The 14,829-nt window shown below is 42.9% G+C and overlaps 1 protein-coding gene across 1 annotated transcript in view; it reads right to left on the bottom strand.

Annotated features, from left to right (window-relative positions):
- Positions 1 to 3,107: 3,107 nt before the first annotated feature.
- The window catches only part of MALL (mal, T cell differentiation protein like), a 35,736-nt gene continuing 24,014 nt past the window's right edge, over positions 3,108 to 14,829 (bottom strand). The window contains exons 2-4 of the mRNA XM_088477610.1: positions 10,322 to 10,492; positions 6,428 to 6,583; positions 3,108 to 4,620 (exon numbers count right to left, since the gene is read on the bottom strand). Of these exons, the coding sequence (XP_088333736.1) occupies positions 4,558 to 4,620; positions 6,428 to 6,583; positions 10,322 to 10,492 (390 nt within the window). The 3' untranslated portion in view covers positions 3,108 to 4,557. The remainder of the gene's footprint in view (positions 4,621 to 6,427; positions 6,584 to 10,321; positions 10,493 to 14,829) is intronic.

Below are 14,829 nucleotides of genomic sequence, written 5' to 3'. Positions count from 1 at the left end.
CCAAAAGCACTCCCACTGACATCACTAGTGATGTCAGTGGGGCCGGCCCCAGACGGTAGGCGTTCCCATGGGAACGCCTCCATCTGGGCAGCCACGCCCCTGGCACGCCCACCAAAGGGGGCGTGCTGTCAATTACCATCGACAGCACGCCCCCTTTGCTGCGAGACCCATAACAACGGCTTGGCCATCGTTATTCAGGTCTCGCGCATGCGCACGACGGAGCTGGCTCCCTCGTGCGCATGCGCACTTGGGCAACATCGACCCGCTTGCGAGCACAGTGCGAACATTAGGCTGTGAGACACGGGGGGGTGGGCATGAGGCTGTGAGACACAGGGGGGGGTGGGCATGAGGCTGTGAGACACTGTAGAGGCATAAGGTTGTGAGACACGATGTGATGGGGCTAAGAGACATAGGTTGGGATGAGGCTGATAAACATGGTGGGATGAGGCTGAGATTTACAGGGGGTGAAGCTGAGAGACACAGGGAGAGTTGAGGCTAGAGAGATGGGGCAATAAGGCAGGATAGACATGATGGCTGATGCTCCAGCTCCAGACTTCCACATAAAAATAGGCCCATCATCAGGACAGCATGATGATGACCAGTTGCCCAGCTGACCACACCGTTGACCATAAATCATAAGTATTAAAATTTAATTTCTATTTTCCTCACAAAATAATGCAAATGCCCTACTTTTATGTATCTAGGGAAATAATGGAGCAGACAGTGTAGGGGTTGTACATGCCAACATGGCACTGGTCACACCCACACAGCATTGGGCACTCCGCCACCATTTCGCACTATAGGCCCTTGATCATTTTCAGCCTCAGGCCCATGTGGCCCTTAATCTGGCCCTGGGCCTGTACCTACTGGGGGAATGCGATTGAAATGCTGACAGCGTGAGCCATGTAGCAGGAAATCCTGACAGCGGCAGGTAAGTGATCCAACCCTCCCCCCCCTAACCCTCCCTTAGGGGTGCTTAACCCTAAACTCTCGGAGTGGTGTCTAACACTAACCTCCACCCGGGGGTGCCTAACACTAACACCCCCCTTACCACTCCCTAAGTCTAGCCCTCCCAGGGGGTGCCTAACCCTGACCTCTCCCTGGGTCCCTGGAGGTGCCTAACCCTCCCACCTAGTGGTGACTAACCCTAACCCCCCCCCCCCCAAACCTAACACTAACCCCGCGGCTAACAGGACAAGCACCCCGGACTTACCTTGTTCGGGCACACGTTGTCCTGGATACCGGCGTCGGGATTATGCCGCCTATCATAAAGCCTTTGCCGGCATTCTGCAGTCGGGATTGTGACCAGCGGCCTTGTAGCCGCCGGTCACATAACTACATCCCCTACTAGGTATTATATAGTATGGCAATCACTAATGCTATCTCCGTTATATGGAAGTCACTAATGCTGTCTGTGTTATATGAAGGTCATATACTTGTGGCTACTGTCTACCGGAACGGGGTGGGGGGTGGTGGTTGTGTGTTCTTTGCCCGGGTGAAAGAAAGCCTAGCTTCACACCTGAAAACAAAGTATTCAAAACCTAAGTAAATGCACCTTAAAATCTCTTTGGAAGAAATCGCCATATCAGTAAAATGTTGTCAGTAGACATATTTTTTATATGACCACAGAACTACCGACCACAGATAGTATCACACATCCAGCAAGCTAATCCCATGAAATGTTTGCAGATCTTTAAGTAAAAAAGAAACAATGTGATCCTCATACATATAGTTTTATCTTCTATAATAATCTGCACAATATAAAGTATACTGGATTTACCTGTTAGAATTGAGAAACATCACAAGGTTTGGCATTGATAACATGTTTACACACCTTTAGTGGAAAGAAGCCAGTTCTGGGTTTAGTGATTCTGTATAACAATTCACCAGCTCTTAAGTTTCTGGCTCCTACCAAATGCAAATGAAGAGAACTTGGCCCAGAATGCAGCGCAGCAATCTGCTGAGTTCATGCATTGCATTATAGCATAAATAACAAATCGTGTTCAACCACATTTTGCAGCAAACCTGCAGAAGTGACAAGTGAGTCATTTCAGAGGTATGAAGAGACTGACACTGATATTTGTGTTATGGTGCATATACACGGTCAGATGTGTCAGATGAACGATTGAACAATTTGAACGATTGAACGATTTCTGACGGCATTGAAATGAATGGAATCGTCCAAATCTGACTACAAACACATCAGATGTCAGATATCGTTATCTGACAAGCGGTAACGCGCATCGTTCATCGTTCATCTGACAAACATGTCAGATATGTCAGATTTTCCTTCAGATATGAACGATTTTTAAAATCATTATTGTACAGATCTGAAGGAAAATCTGACTGTGTGTATGCACCATTACAGCACAGCAAGTCAGATCGTTCCACGCTTAGCTCTCGTGATGGCTCCTATTGCCAATGACATCATTAACTTGAACATATAAGAGTGTCAGGTTCTTTAGCTGTACACACACACGCACTGTGAAATCTGTTATTAGTATGAGTGTTGGACTAAAGTGTGCAGCGCTAACTAGTAAACCCTGTTACAGCGGCCACTATAAACTTTAAAATAATATATTTAGCCCAATAATCTACATACAGTAACTACATTATATACTTATTGATGTTTTTTTGATTAAATAAGGAAAAGGTAAGACTTTCCCATGATTGACTTAACTTATTGTATAGGTCAACTCCAAGCCTACATGTCCCTTGATGTTTAATGCAAGAACTCATGGGAATATAGTGATCATACATGTGATTATTGTCAAGGTGATCCTCTCATAACTATAATGAACAGTCCCTGCCTAATTATAAGTTATAACTGCGTTTTTGTAGGAGTTATACCTTTGTACACTTTACACTTAGCCATAAAAAATTATAGTATAAAAGTTCAATAATGATTAATTTGTCCTCAAACATACAAACAGCCATTGGCATTATATTACATTCCCAATATAAAAGTCGGGGACTTTGCCTTTACAGTTTTCTGTGTTACTAAAGACCACAGGGTAACCTTCCAGATTCATTTAATTGTAAACAGCCAATCAAAACATAACATATTGTGTTGTCATACTAACAGCTTCCCACTCAGTGTACAGGCAGAATATTCAGATTGTTTTATTTACATTAAGAGGAGATACAATTGAATGGCAAATCTTCAAGACACAGATTTCATTCCCTTTGGAAGGCATCACTATACAGCATGCCTCTGATGCACACTATTAAGGTAGTTATTTTTCATATTTAGAACCCCTTTTATAGGCAGCAAAATGATGAAGAATATTTCAGACTCATAAATCTAATATACAATTGTGTATAAGAGATTGAATTAAATGGATTTAAAAAAAATATTTCATTATTGGCAAAACAGCTGAAAATGAATGTACTGTACAAGAGTGTATTGTATATGTTATCCCCTTTTCAATGCTGTAAACAATCTCTACTTGCTATCTATCTCTTTGCTGGCTCATTTTCATATTATTGGTCCATAACGGACCTGGCCCCTTGACAGTACTAAGCCACACCCACATCATGCTGCACCGCGAGAGGATAATCACAATTTACTGAGGTTGAGAGTACAGTTTTAGAAGGAGACAAAGGATTATGGGGAAGGGAAGAGGAACAATCTCCTCTCTACTGAATGATGAGCTCTACAAAGAGATTTATTAGCAACGTAATAGAATCTAGCTACTGTTATATAACAAAAATATTTAATACATTAATTTCTATGTACACTAGAGAAATACAAAGGGGAAACAAAAATATATAGAGTTAATGTCCTTTTAAATGTATTTTCTGCATCCACAAATCAGGCCAATAATAGGTGTCAGCTTCAAACTCGTGTACTTATCGCCATGATCTCTGTGGTTGTACTGTAACTTTCAACAGTAATTCCTCAGCAACCTTGCACTGTACTATTATAAATCATTACACACAATGTAATTGGACTGTCCCCTTTACGGATAGTGTGCAATGTGGTAACAACTTGCAAGCCCCGAGAAGAAGTTTGTTTTTTATTACATAAGCCAAAGAAAGAATAAGAAAGTATTTAAGTATGAAAAAAAATAAATATAACTATATCAAACAGAGAATAATACAGTGGAAAGTGCTTAACCTAAATAAAGCCATGTTTATAATAATACTTTTCATGTAACCTTATTGTCATAAATGTTTAGTGGCATTGCAATCTATCAGTCATAGCCTGGCTTGTAGTATGGATCAGCCAAGCTCACATCTTTGTAGATATTTACTTTGCTTGCATGCCTTACAAAAAAAAGGGTAATCCTAGTATTTATTTCTGTTAATACCCAGAATAACTTGCTTATGCCCCTGTAATATTAACAGAATAAAAATGCAAAATAGATAAAAAAAAAAAAAAAAAAAATCGTTTTGGGATTTTGGACATTTACATGGTCCCCGGCGTTGTTGAGGATCATTACATATAGTCTAAGGTTGGTGGGGGCGTTTCAAGTTTGTCACATCAGTGAACTTTTTCTTGTCCCATCTGATCTGTACATTCACAGGCGGCTCTGCTTTTCTCCTGGGAGGCCTTCAGTGAACGTAGGACTGGAAGCTGTGCAGTATATACAGCAACGAGGTCAAGAAAGCAAAGAACTGAAATAAAATAGATGGTAAACAATTATGATGTGAATGGGGAAGTATTCTCTGTAAAGCGCTGCGGAATATGTGTGTGTTATATAAATAACTGGTAATAATAATAATTATAGAAAATATATATTTATTATTCATTAAATAGCCACTATCATCCAATTATGTATAAACATCATGCATGCTTTATTATAGCTCTAAACAGAATGTAGTTGTTATCTACTTTGAGTAGAAAAATGAAAGTTTTAGCGATGTAATTTTTAAAGGCATTAAGCCCTAAATCTTTTGAAACCGGGACGTTTTTGCAGGAGTTAGGGCTTCTGACTATTTTTCAAGACCTGCAGTCTGTGATAAAAAAGGCACATATGGTACATTTCAATATATCTATTGGTTAGATACAATCCAACTCTCCATATTAGGGGTTCAGGCATATGCAGTGCTCTTTCCATATCTGGCCTCCATAAAGTCATCATACAATATGCCTGATGGTCTCACAATTTAACAAATATAAGGATGTATTCTTAACTGTGTATAATAAATTACATGTTTTAGACATACTGTACGACACAATGAGTATATGCAGCAGCAGAAACCCCATGATGCAGCCTTCATGCTTTTATTTAATCTCCTTAGTTTAACAAGGGCAGAATAGGATAGTTACAGGCAAATTATATGATCAACATGCAGGATCGGACTGACCCACAGTGCCAGGGTCCAGACTGTGCACTCTAATTGTATATTTTTTTATTAGAGGGTCAGTTACCTGGTGGAGCAGGAACAGTGATGGACATGGGTGCTTGGTTCAGTTCTATAGATACTATACCAAGATTTGTCTAATATGTAGCCGAGCATCTGTGGGGACTGGCCACACACCCCTAGTGGCTGACCACATGCCTTAAACATGGGCCACTATCACTGCATCCCCCCAGTGGACCTCCCATGCCCCAGTCCCAAACTGTCAACATGCCATGAGACAGGTGCTCCTTTACACCAACTGTACAAAAGAAACATGGTGTCTCAGCATTGCCGTACTAAGGTCCTATATGGCCCTAGGCAACATTCAGGTTTGGGGCCCTCTTTCCTGCTCCATCTGTCAGCAAGAACACATAAAAATGGGTCACAGTAATCCATGTCCCAGAGTGCTGATTCGGTCCGAGACAAGAGCCTGGGTTGCCTAATATATAATGCAGCTCTGTATATTAGTATATAACTATAGAACTAACACAATGTAGAATGTTAAGATAAAATAAGACACCATGCAAACACTTTTGGGAGCCATTGAGGAATCTAATTGAGAGGAGCAAAATAAATGAAAGAGGGCAGAGAAATATGTGTCTGGAATGTTCAGGGCCATAAAAAGCCGGCCCGGGTGAAGGGGGCAAAAAACACGTGCTGTGAGCCCCTCATCCCGGCACAATTCTGGGGCGGGATGAAGGCGCGATCCATGTGATCACTCTCGCCACCACAGACAGAGGAGACTGCTGCTCAGCAGCATTGAGCAGTCTCCCAATAGAGCCGAACACACAGCAGCATGTGCTGGGCTGCTGATAGGTAGGAGGGAGGAGGGAGCGGTGTCGGACGTGGACCACCCCAGCAAGCCCTGGTAATTAGTACCCCCCTCTCGGCGCCCTTGGGAATGTTAAATATTTATCTTTTATAGGAATTGGGCCAGGAAACTAAAACTTAGTATGCCCAATAAAAATAGACCAACCCTAATTATACACCTGTAAATGAAATAGAGAAATGTCCATATAAATATAAAACAGGACAATCTATAAACAGTTGGAACATAAACACATCTAAGTGAGCTTACTGTGGCTGCAGCATCCAGATGGTAGTATGGTGAGAAGCAACGGGGAGTGAATGGAGAATTCAGTGGTACAGCTGAATCACAATATATCGTTGCGTTAGCTTGCAAAACAGCAGCACTGAGGTAAAAAATGGCTGTAATCCCATGGTAAATAACATCCTAATAAGACAAGGTGAAACAGGCAACCAGTGAGGTCAAATAGCAATGACATTTTAAGACATTACCTACATTATGGTCTTTGTAAGGCTGTTCTTCACATATTTGTTACTGTACCTTTGAGTATTATACATAGCAACATTTTAAACAATTAAAAAAAATTTACTTCAAATGTGGGCAACACTGTTACACGCACATAAAGGCTTCTTCTGCCTCCAATAGTGTAACTTGCATCAGAATGATCACAGCTGACGTCTGATTGGTTTCTGGGATTTGTGGCATGCTATTATATAAGCTAAATTAAGTCCAGGTGTGTTTTACCAAAAATTTGCTTCACCTATGGGCTCTCAAGCTTACCTGTATCACATGACTCTAATGGGCTCTTCTAAATACATGGTGCAAAGCGCACTGATATGCTTTAAGACACAACAACCAATAAGATGTCACCTTTTCATTATGGATTATGCTGATCACAAACACTGCAATATCTACAGTGGCATAGGGCAAAATTGGTCAATATTTTAACGTAACATTTAATGTAGAGCAATCTTGCTCATTATCACAGAATGTCTGGAAGACTTGAAAAATAATAGATGAATTCCCACACTACTGAGAGAGTCCTGCAACCTCCCTAATCCAGACCAGACATAGTAGTGGGCGGAAGCCAGCGTGATGACTCAATCACATCATCATAATCCACCCACTACTGTGTGATGAGGCTGCTGCATCTTTGTACTGCGGAGGGCAGGGAATTATAATGCAAGTCTTGTTATTAAGTCCTGCTGGCCACCATTTTAACAGAGTTACCAACTTCTTGGGGTATATTATGAGACTGGAAAGTCAGCAACTATAATTTAGAAGCAAATACATTGATAATTATTTTTTATTTCTAATACCTTACATAAGAATTATAAAATGTTGACATTATCATAAAGTAAAGCTCAGTGCTGTGTAAAGCTGGGTACACACTGGGGCGATGTCTGGTCGATATACCGCTTGTGCATGCATGTTTGCAGGCTCCCGCAGTCGCTAAGGACGGTTGCCAGGTTTGTATGTGCTGCACATCAAACCTAGCGATATCACGAGCGGCCAGTGCATTGTTAATGCAGTGGCAAACGCAGGATTTTTAAGGGGGGGTTCCATATATACATACACACAGCATATATACACACACATAAGCATACTTATACACAGCATGCATACATACATACTTACATACATACAGCATGCATACATACATACACAGCATATATATATACACACACAAGCATACTTATACACATCATACATACATACATACAACATGCATACATACACACAGCATATATACACACACACAAGCATACTTATACACAGCATACATACATACATACATACATACATACATACATGCATACAGCATGCATACATACACACATACAGCATACATACATACATACACAGCATATATATATACACACAAGCATACTTATACACATCATACATACATACATACATACAACATGCATACATACACACAGCATATATACACACACACAAGCATACTTATACACAGCATGCATACATACATACTTACATACAGCATGCATACATACATACATACATACATACACACACATACAGCATACATACATGAATACACATACATACATACACACAGCATATATACACAGACACAAGCATACTTATACACAGCATGCATACATACATACATACTTACATGCATACAGCATGCATACATACACACATACAGCATACATACATACATACACAGCATATATATATACACACACAAGCATACTTATACACATCATACATACATACAACATGCATACATACACACAGCATATATACACACACACAAGCATACTTATACACAGCATGCATACATACATACATACTTACACACATACAGCATACATACATGAATACACATACATACATACACACATACATACACACAGCATATATACACACACACAAGCATACTTATACGCAGCATACATACAACATGCATACATACACACACACACATAAACATCAGTATACTTACCGAGGGCTGAGGAGGGAGGAGGAGGGAGGAGGAGGGAGGAGGAGGGAGGGTCACTGCAGGAGCCCATGTGAGCAGAGCTGCTCCTGCTCGGCATGCGTAGCAGCTCCCTAGGCAATACCTGTATCCTTTGCCAATCAGAGCTTTCTGTCTGTGGAGCCGTGGCAACTCCGTTGTGCCCGCAGCCAGTGCAGATATGGAGACAGTGCTGTGTCCGACTCTAAAAAACTATTTTGGTCCGTTAGGGGGGAGTTTGGGGTACTCTGAACCCCCCCCTGCATGCGCATATGTAATGAATGATGTAACGGTAATCGTTACGTCGTTCATTTATGTCATCCAGTGTGGATGCACAATCACTTTTGACAGGCATTTGTTCCGATGTCGGAACGAATGTCCATCGCTCCAGTGTGTACCTAGGGGGTCATTCAGACCCGCTCGTGAGCGGCAGGATGCTCGCAAGCGGGTCGATGTTCCCCCACTGCGCATGCGCACGATGGAGGGAGCTCCATCGTGCGCATGCACGAGACCCGGCGAGCGACGGGCTCTCCATCGCTCCGGGTCTCGCACCAAAGGGGGTGTGCTGTCGATGTTGATTGACAGCACGCCCCCTTTGGTGGGCGTGCCGGGGGCGTGCCTGCCAGACGGAGGCGTCTGAAGCCGGCCCCACTGACATCACTAGTGATGTCAGTGGGAGTGATTTTGGCTCTGATAGAGCCAAAATCACTCCAGGGCTTGCGACAGCGAGACCCTACTGCAGGGTCTCCGTCGCAAGCCCGATGGTCGCGATGGTCAAGACCATCGCTACCATCATCATGGACGCTCGCATATGCTGTGGGTGGTCACCCACAGCTATGCGAGCGGCCAGGAGGCCGCTCCATTTTCAGGGAGTAGGGCCCTGATTCAGAGCGAGCGCTCTGGTCAGAGCGTTCAGCTATGAATCAGGCCCCTAGTTTTAGTCTCTTTTAGAGGCAAAGTGGACCTGACAAACTGATTCCAAATCTATAAAACATAGGTAAAAATACAACTTGGTATATTATTTTTCTAACTAGAATAAAAATACCACAACCTATAATTTGAAGTAGAGATGTGCGCTGACCCCCGTATTTTGATTTTGGATCTGGAGTCATCTTCGTGTTTTGATTTTGCAAAACCACCCTCAAGTGTTTTGGTTTTGGATTTGTTTGTTTTTTTGTTATTTTGAATTCATATTAAAAATAAATATAAACATTTTTGTAAAAACAGCTAAAATCTGGTAATTATTGCAATCCAAAAACCAAAATTGAAATTTAAAGTCCGAATTCCGAACTGATGGAAGATCAAAACCACAACTTGCATCTATCCGAATCTACTGAGGAGATCAGAACTGCGACTTGGATCTGTCCAGATTCACGAAATTCAGGTGGATTCGGGTTTCTAGAGAACCAAACCGCATATCTCTAATTTAAAGTGTAAAATATTTTTTCAAAATGATGTGTTTCTAATATAAAGATGTGAAAGATATTAGCGGTGAAATAAACAGTACAGTATTTCACATACATGTTGCACACATTGCAACTTTATAATATGGATCAACATATTACAAAAAATCTTCAGATATCTTCAGTTTTTAAGGATACAGAATTTTCACCATGAAGTGTCATATTTTACTTATTTGGTCTCATATTTTCAAAGAGAATCCTAGACTGGCTTACCACTAATCTCCAGGTGCCACAGTGGTTCCTGTGGAAACCAAACACGTAGACCATCAGGAGTAACAATGAAAAGAAGAAGGAGGATACTGAAACATACATGACCCATCCTTGAGAAATGGGATACCATACTTTAGTACCAGCAACCAGGATCCAAACCCATGATCCAAATACCTGAAAGAAAAGTATATACAAATTATTAGCAAATAAACCATTGAATTCTCAGTAACAAAAATAACAGCTAGTAGATAATGATACAGACACTGATTAAACTGATTAATATGTGTGTGTGTGTGTATGTATGTGTGTGTATGTGTGTGTGTATGGATAGATAGATAGATAGATAGATAGATAGATAGATAGATAGATAGATAGATAGATAGATAGATAGATAGATAGATAGATATACATGCAAATGGTATAATAAGTAACATTTCCCTGCATTAGTTATAAGGCACAATGATCCATATTGCTACATGCATTTACATATAAGGTTTCTCTTGGCCACTTTTGTAAAACACAACACATGAGCAATCCCTGAAAAGTGTGTATTCATCAACAAGTAGACCTTACTAACTGCTTTGGGACTCGTTTACATTTGGATATAAGTCAATTTTATGACACGCCTCTCAGATGTAGCAGTACCCGCCCACTTAGGTGTTGCTTTCACAATCTCCCTGAAATGCACGTATATATTATGATGTGCGTCGGACCATTTTTGCCGGATTTGGATTTGGATTTGGTTCTAATTCGTCGTCCGGCTTTGGATTTGGATTTGGATTTGCCAAACTGCGGTGACTGGCTTTGGATTTGGATTTGGATTTGGATTTGGATTTTTTTACAAAAATTGACAAAAAAAGCTAAAATCACATAAATTGGTCTTTTTTTTCTTCCTAGAGTATTATTAACCTCAATAACATTAATTTCCAGTCAATTTAGACCATATCACAGCTTATAATATTGTTTTCAACATTATTGGCCAAAGGTTGCAGTGAGCTGACTGGTTACTAAGCGACAAAGCAGCGGCACAACGACACAGACACCACAGTATAAAGCACATCTATGACACATTGCCACACAGCAGTGGCAGAAATGAAAAGTAGTGCACCCACCCAGTGGGGTACGGCCAGCAGAGTCACAGTACTTGTTTACAAAGTGGGCTACGGCCCTAGGAGTCACAGTGCACAATCTTATTAGCATTACACCGCACATAGGGCCTGATTCACATTACACCATAAAGTAGTGTCTCTTATTTATGTTACGACACACAGTAGTGCCCCTTTTACACAATGCCCACAGTAGTGACCCTTTTACACAATGCCCACAGTAGCGGTGTCCCTTACACAATGTCCCCCAGCAGTGGTGCCCCCTATGCAGTCCCCTTAGTAGTACGGTCCACTATGCAGTGCCCCCAGTTGAATGCTCCCCAGTAGTATGCCCCCCATTAGCAGGCCCCCCCAGTAGTATGTCCCCCATTAGCAGGCCCCCCCAGTAGTATGCCCCCCATTAGCATGCCACCCAGTAGTATGCCCCCCCAGTAGTATGGCTCCCCCAGTAGTAGGCTGCCCCAGTAGCAGGCCCCCCCAGTAGTAGGCTGCTCCAGTAGTAGCCCCCCCAGTAGTAGCCCCCCCTGTAGCCCCCCCTGTAGCCCCCCCAGTAGTATGGGCCCCCCCCTGTAGTATGGCCCCCCCTGTAGTAGGCCCCCCCAGTAGTATGGCCCCCCCCAGTAGCAGGCCCCTCAGTAGTATGGCCCCCCCAGTAGCAGACCCCCCCAGTAGTATAGCCCCCCCCAGTAGCAGGCCCCTCTGTAGTATGGCCCCCCCAGTAGTATAGCCCTGCCCAGTAGCAGACCCCCCCCAGTAGTGCAGACCCCCCCAGTAGTATAGCCCCCCCCCAGTAGCAGGCCCCTCTGTAGTATGGCCCCCCAATAGTGCAGATCCCCCCCAGTAGTATGGCCCCCCCAGTAGCAGACCCCCCCTAGTAGTATAGCCCCCCCCAGTAGCAGGCCCCTCTGTAGTATGGCCCCCCCAGTAGTATTGCCTCCCCCAGTAGCAGACCCCCCCCAGTAGTGCAGACCCCCCCCCAGTAGTATAGCCCCCCCAGTAGCAGGCCCCTCTGTAGTATGGCCCCCCCAGTAGTATAGCCCCCCCCAGTAGCAGACCCCCCCAGTAGTGCAGACCCCCCCCAGTAGCGCCCCCGGACCTTTGACAAGTAAAAAAATAAAAAAAATAAAACTTACCTGTATCCCCGCTCCCGCGCCGTCCGCTCTGTCACACGCTGAGGAGGGAGCCGGAAGACGGAGCTCATGTGTGAGCTCCAGCCGGCTCCCTCCGTGCAGCAGCCAATGAGAGTCTGTGTGACTCTCATTGGCTGCTGTAACAAACACACAGCTGCCGCTGGCGGCTGTGTGTCTGTGTCTGTGTAGGGCAGAGCGCTATCACTGCGCTCTGCCCTACACGCGAGGAGACCTGATGTCGGATTCTCCAGTGAGAATCCGACATCAGGCGGCCGCCGTTCGGCCCCGAACGGGGATCCGAGTCAGGCGGTGAACACCCGAACAGGGTTCGGGTGGACTCGGATCCCCAATGTTCGGAGCGGTTCGGATTCCACAGAATCCGAACCGCTCATCTCTAGTATGTATATATATATATATATATATATATATATGTGTGTTTCCCTATAGATTGTAAGCTTGCGAGCAGGGCCCTCTTACCCTTATGTATGTCTTTCATGTATGTATGTGTGTCTTATACAACCCAGTAAATTGTTAATTCAAATTGTAAAGCAAAACTGAATTTGCTGTGCTATATAAGAAACTGTTAATAAATGAATATGTGTATATATATATATATATATATATATATATATACACATATATACAGTATATAAATATATATAGATATGTGTGTGTATGCCCATCTATTATCAGTGTGCATGAAATCAGTACAAATAGGTCATATATACTGTATATTAAATTCTCAGTTTTTATGACCAAAAGCTGCCATGATGCTCTGTAACAGTTTTATATGATAATGTAGCTACAGTAGGCCAGGAGGATGCAAGAAAACCCTCCACTCCTTTATAGATTATCCATAATCTTGCTTGCACAGACTCATATACTGTTTTACAGAATCCTCCAGGCCAGTTATGTTTTAAATGTTTAGTATGTAGAGCAGGGCGACCAACTTGCTACAACAACTGGGAACTCTGGTCTCTGAAGCAATCAGTGAATAAAGAAGCCTCTGATCGCTTCAGAGGCCAGTGTTCCCAGTGATGCAGTCATGGCGTCGCCCACGTCGTAAGGAGCCTGCACGACTGCTGGATCTAGTTAGATTCAGTCAGTGGAGGTAGTGTCTATGTGGAAGAGAAAGCGGGAGTGCTGACGGCTGCGGTGTGGAACGGTGCCCAGCGTGAAAAGAGGTAAGTACTGTACAGGGGAGTGGGACCTGTTCTACACTGGGAGGGGACAACAGTACTGGTTAGCACTGCATAAGGGGCACTACTGGGGGTACTGCATAATGGGCACTACTGGGGGTACTGCATAAAGGGCACTACTGGGGGCACTGCATAAGGAGCACTACTGAGCACATTGCATAAGGGGCTCTAATACAGAGGGCATTGAATAATGGGCTGTAATACAGGGGGCATTGCAGAATTGCCTCTACAGGGAGCATTGCATAATGGGCACTACTACTGGGGACATTGCATAAGGGGCACTACTATTGCGGGCATTGAATAAGGGGCACTACTACAGTGGGCATTGCATAAGGGGCACTACTGTAGGCATTGTGTATAAGGGGCACTACTGTGAGCATTGTGTATAAGAGGCACTACTGTGTGTCGTAACATAATAATAAGGGACTCTACCATGTGGTGTAATGGGAATAAGATTGTGCTGTTTTGTAGAGTCATTTGAATTGGGGATACTATGTGCGATTTCAGCAGGACAGACCCCATGTTCCTTGCTGCGAGGTCATGCTCCCTTTTTTGCATACCACACCCCCTAGGTAGATCACAAAAGGTTTTTAATTTTAAAAGATCATTGAGTCCAAAAGTCTGGCCACCCTGATGTAGAATATTTAACACAGTGATGAAGATGTGAAATTTGGTTTCTGAGATTCTTTCACAATTAGTGGGTCTTTCAAACATGATACTCACTGATAAATATCAAGACAAAAGATTTAAAAAAACGTTAGTCCATAGAGTAACCTAAAAGGAAAAGTAGGTTGGGGGTTGAGTAAATGCACTCTTGCCCATAGAACAAACTGGTTAGTAGCTTTAATTTATCTACTGCAATTAGTGCTACTGAATAACACTAGTGTATCAAATAATGCTCTAAGATTTCATCTCGTTATTTGCACCCCGTTGTTAAACCTATAGACAGATCATTCATTAGGCAACCTAAGCTCATGCCGAATTGGAACTGAGCTGTCCAGACTGTTGGAAAAAATGTGTGTACAACTAGGTGCTCTGACAGAGTTGTGTTCACACTGCTTGCATATACTTGTATG

Source organism: Taudactylus pleione, unplaced genomic scaffold, assembly GCF_031769625.1.
Source record: "Taudactylus pleione unplaced genomic scaffold, aTauple2 ptg000201l, whole genome shotgun sequence".
NCBI lineage: Eukaryota > Metazoa > Chordata > Amphibia > Anura > Myobatrachidae > Taudactylus > Taudactylus pleione.
This window is presented reverse-complemented; position numbering and strand designations above follow the sequence as displayed.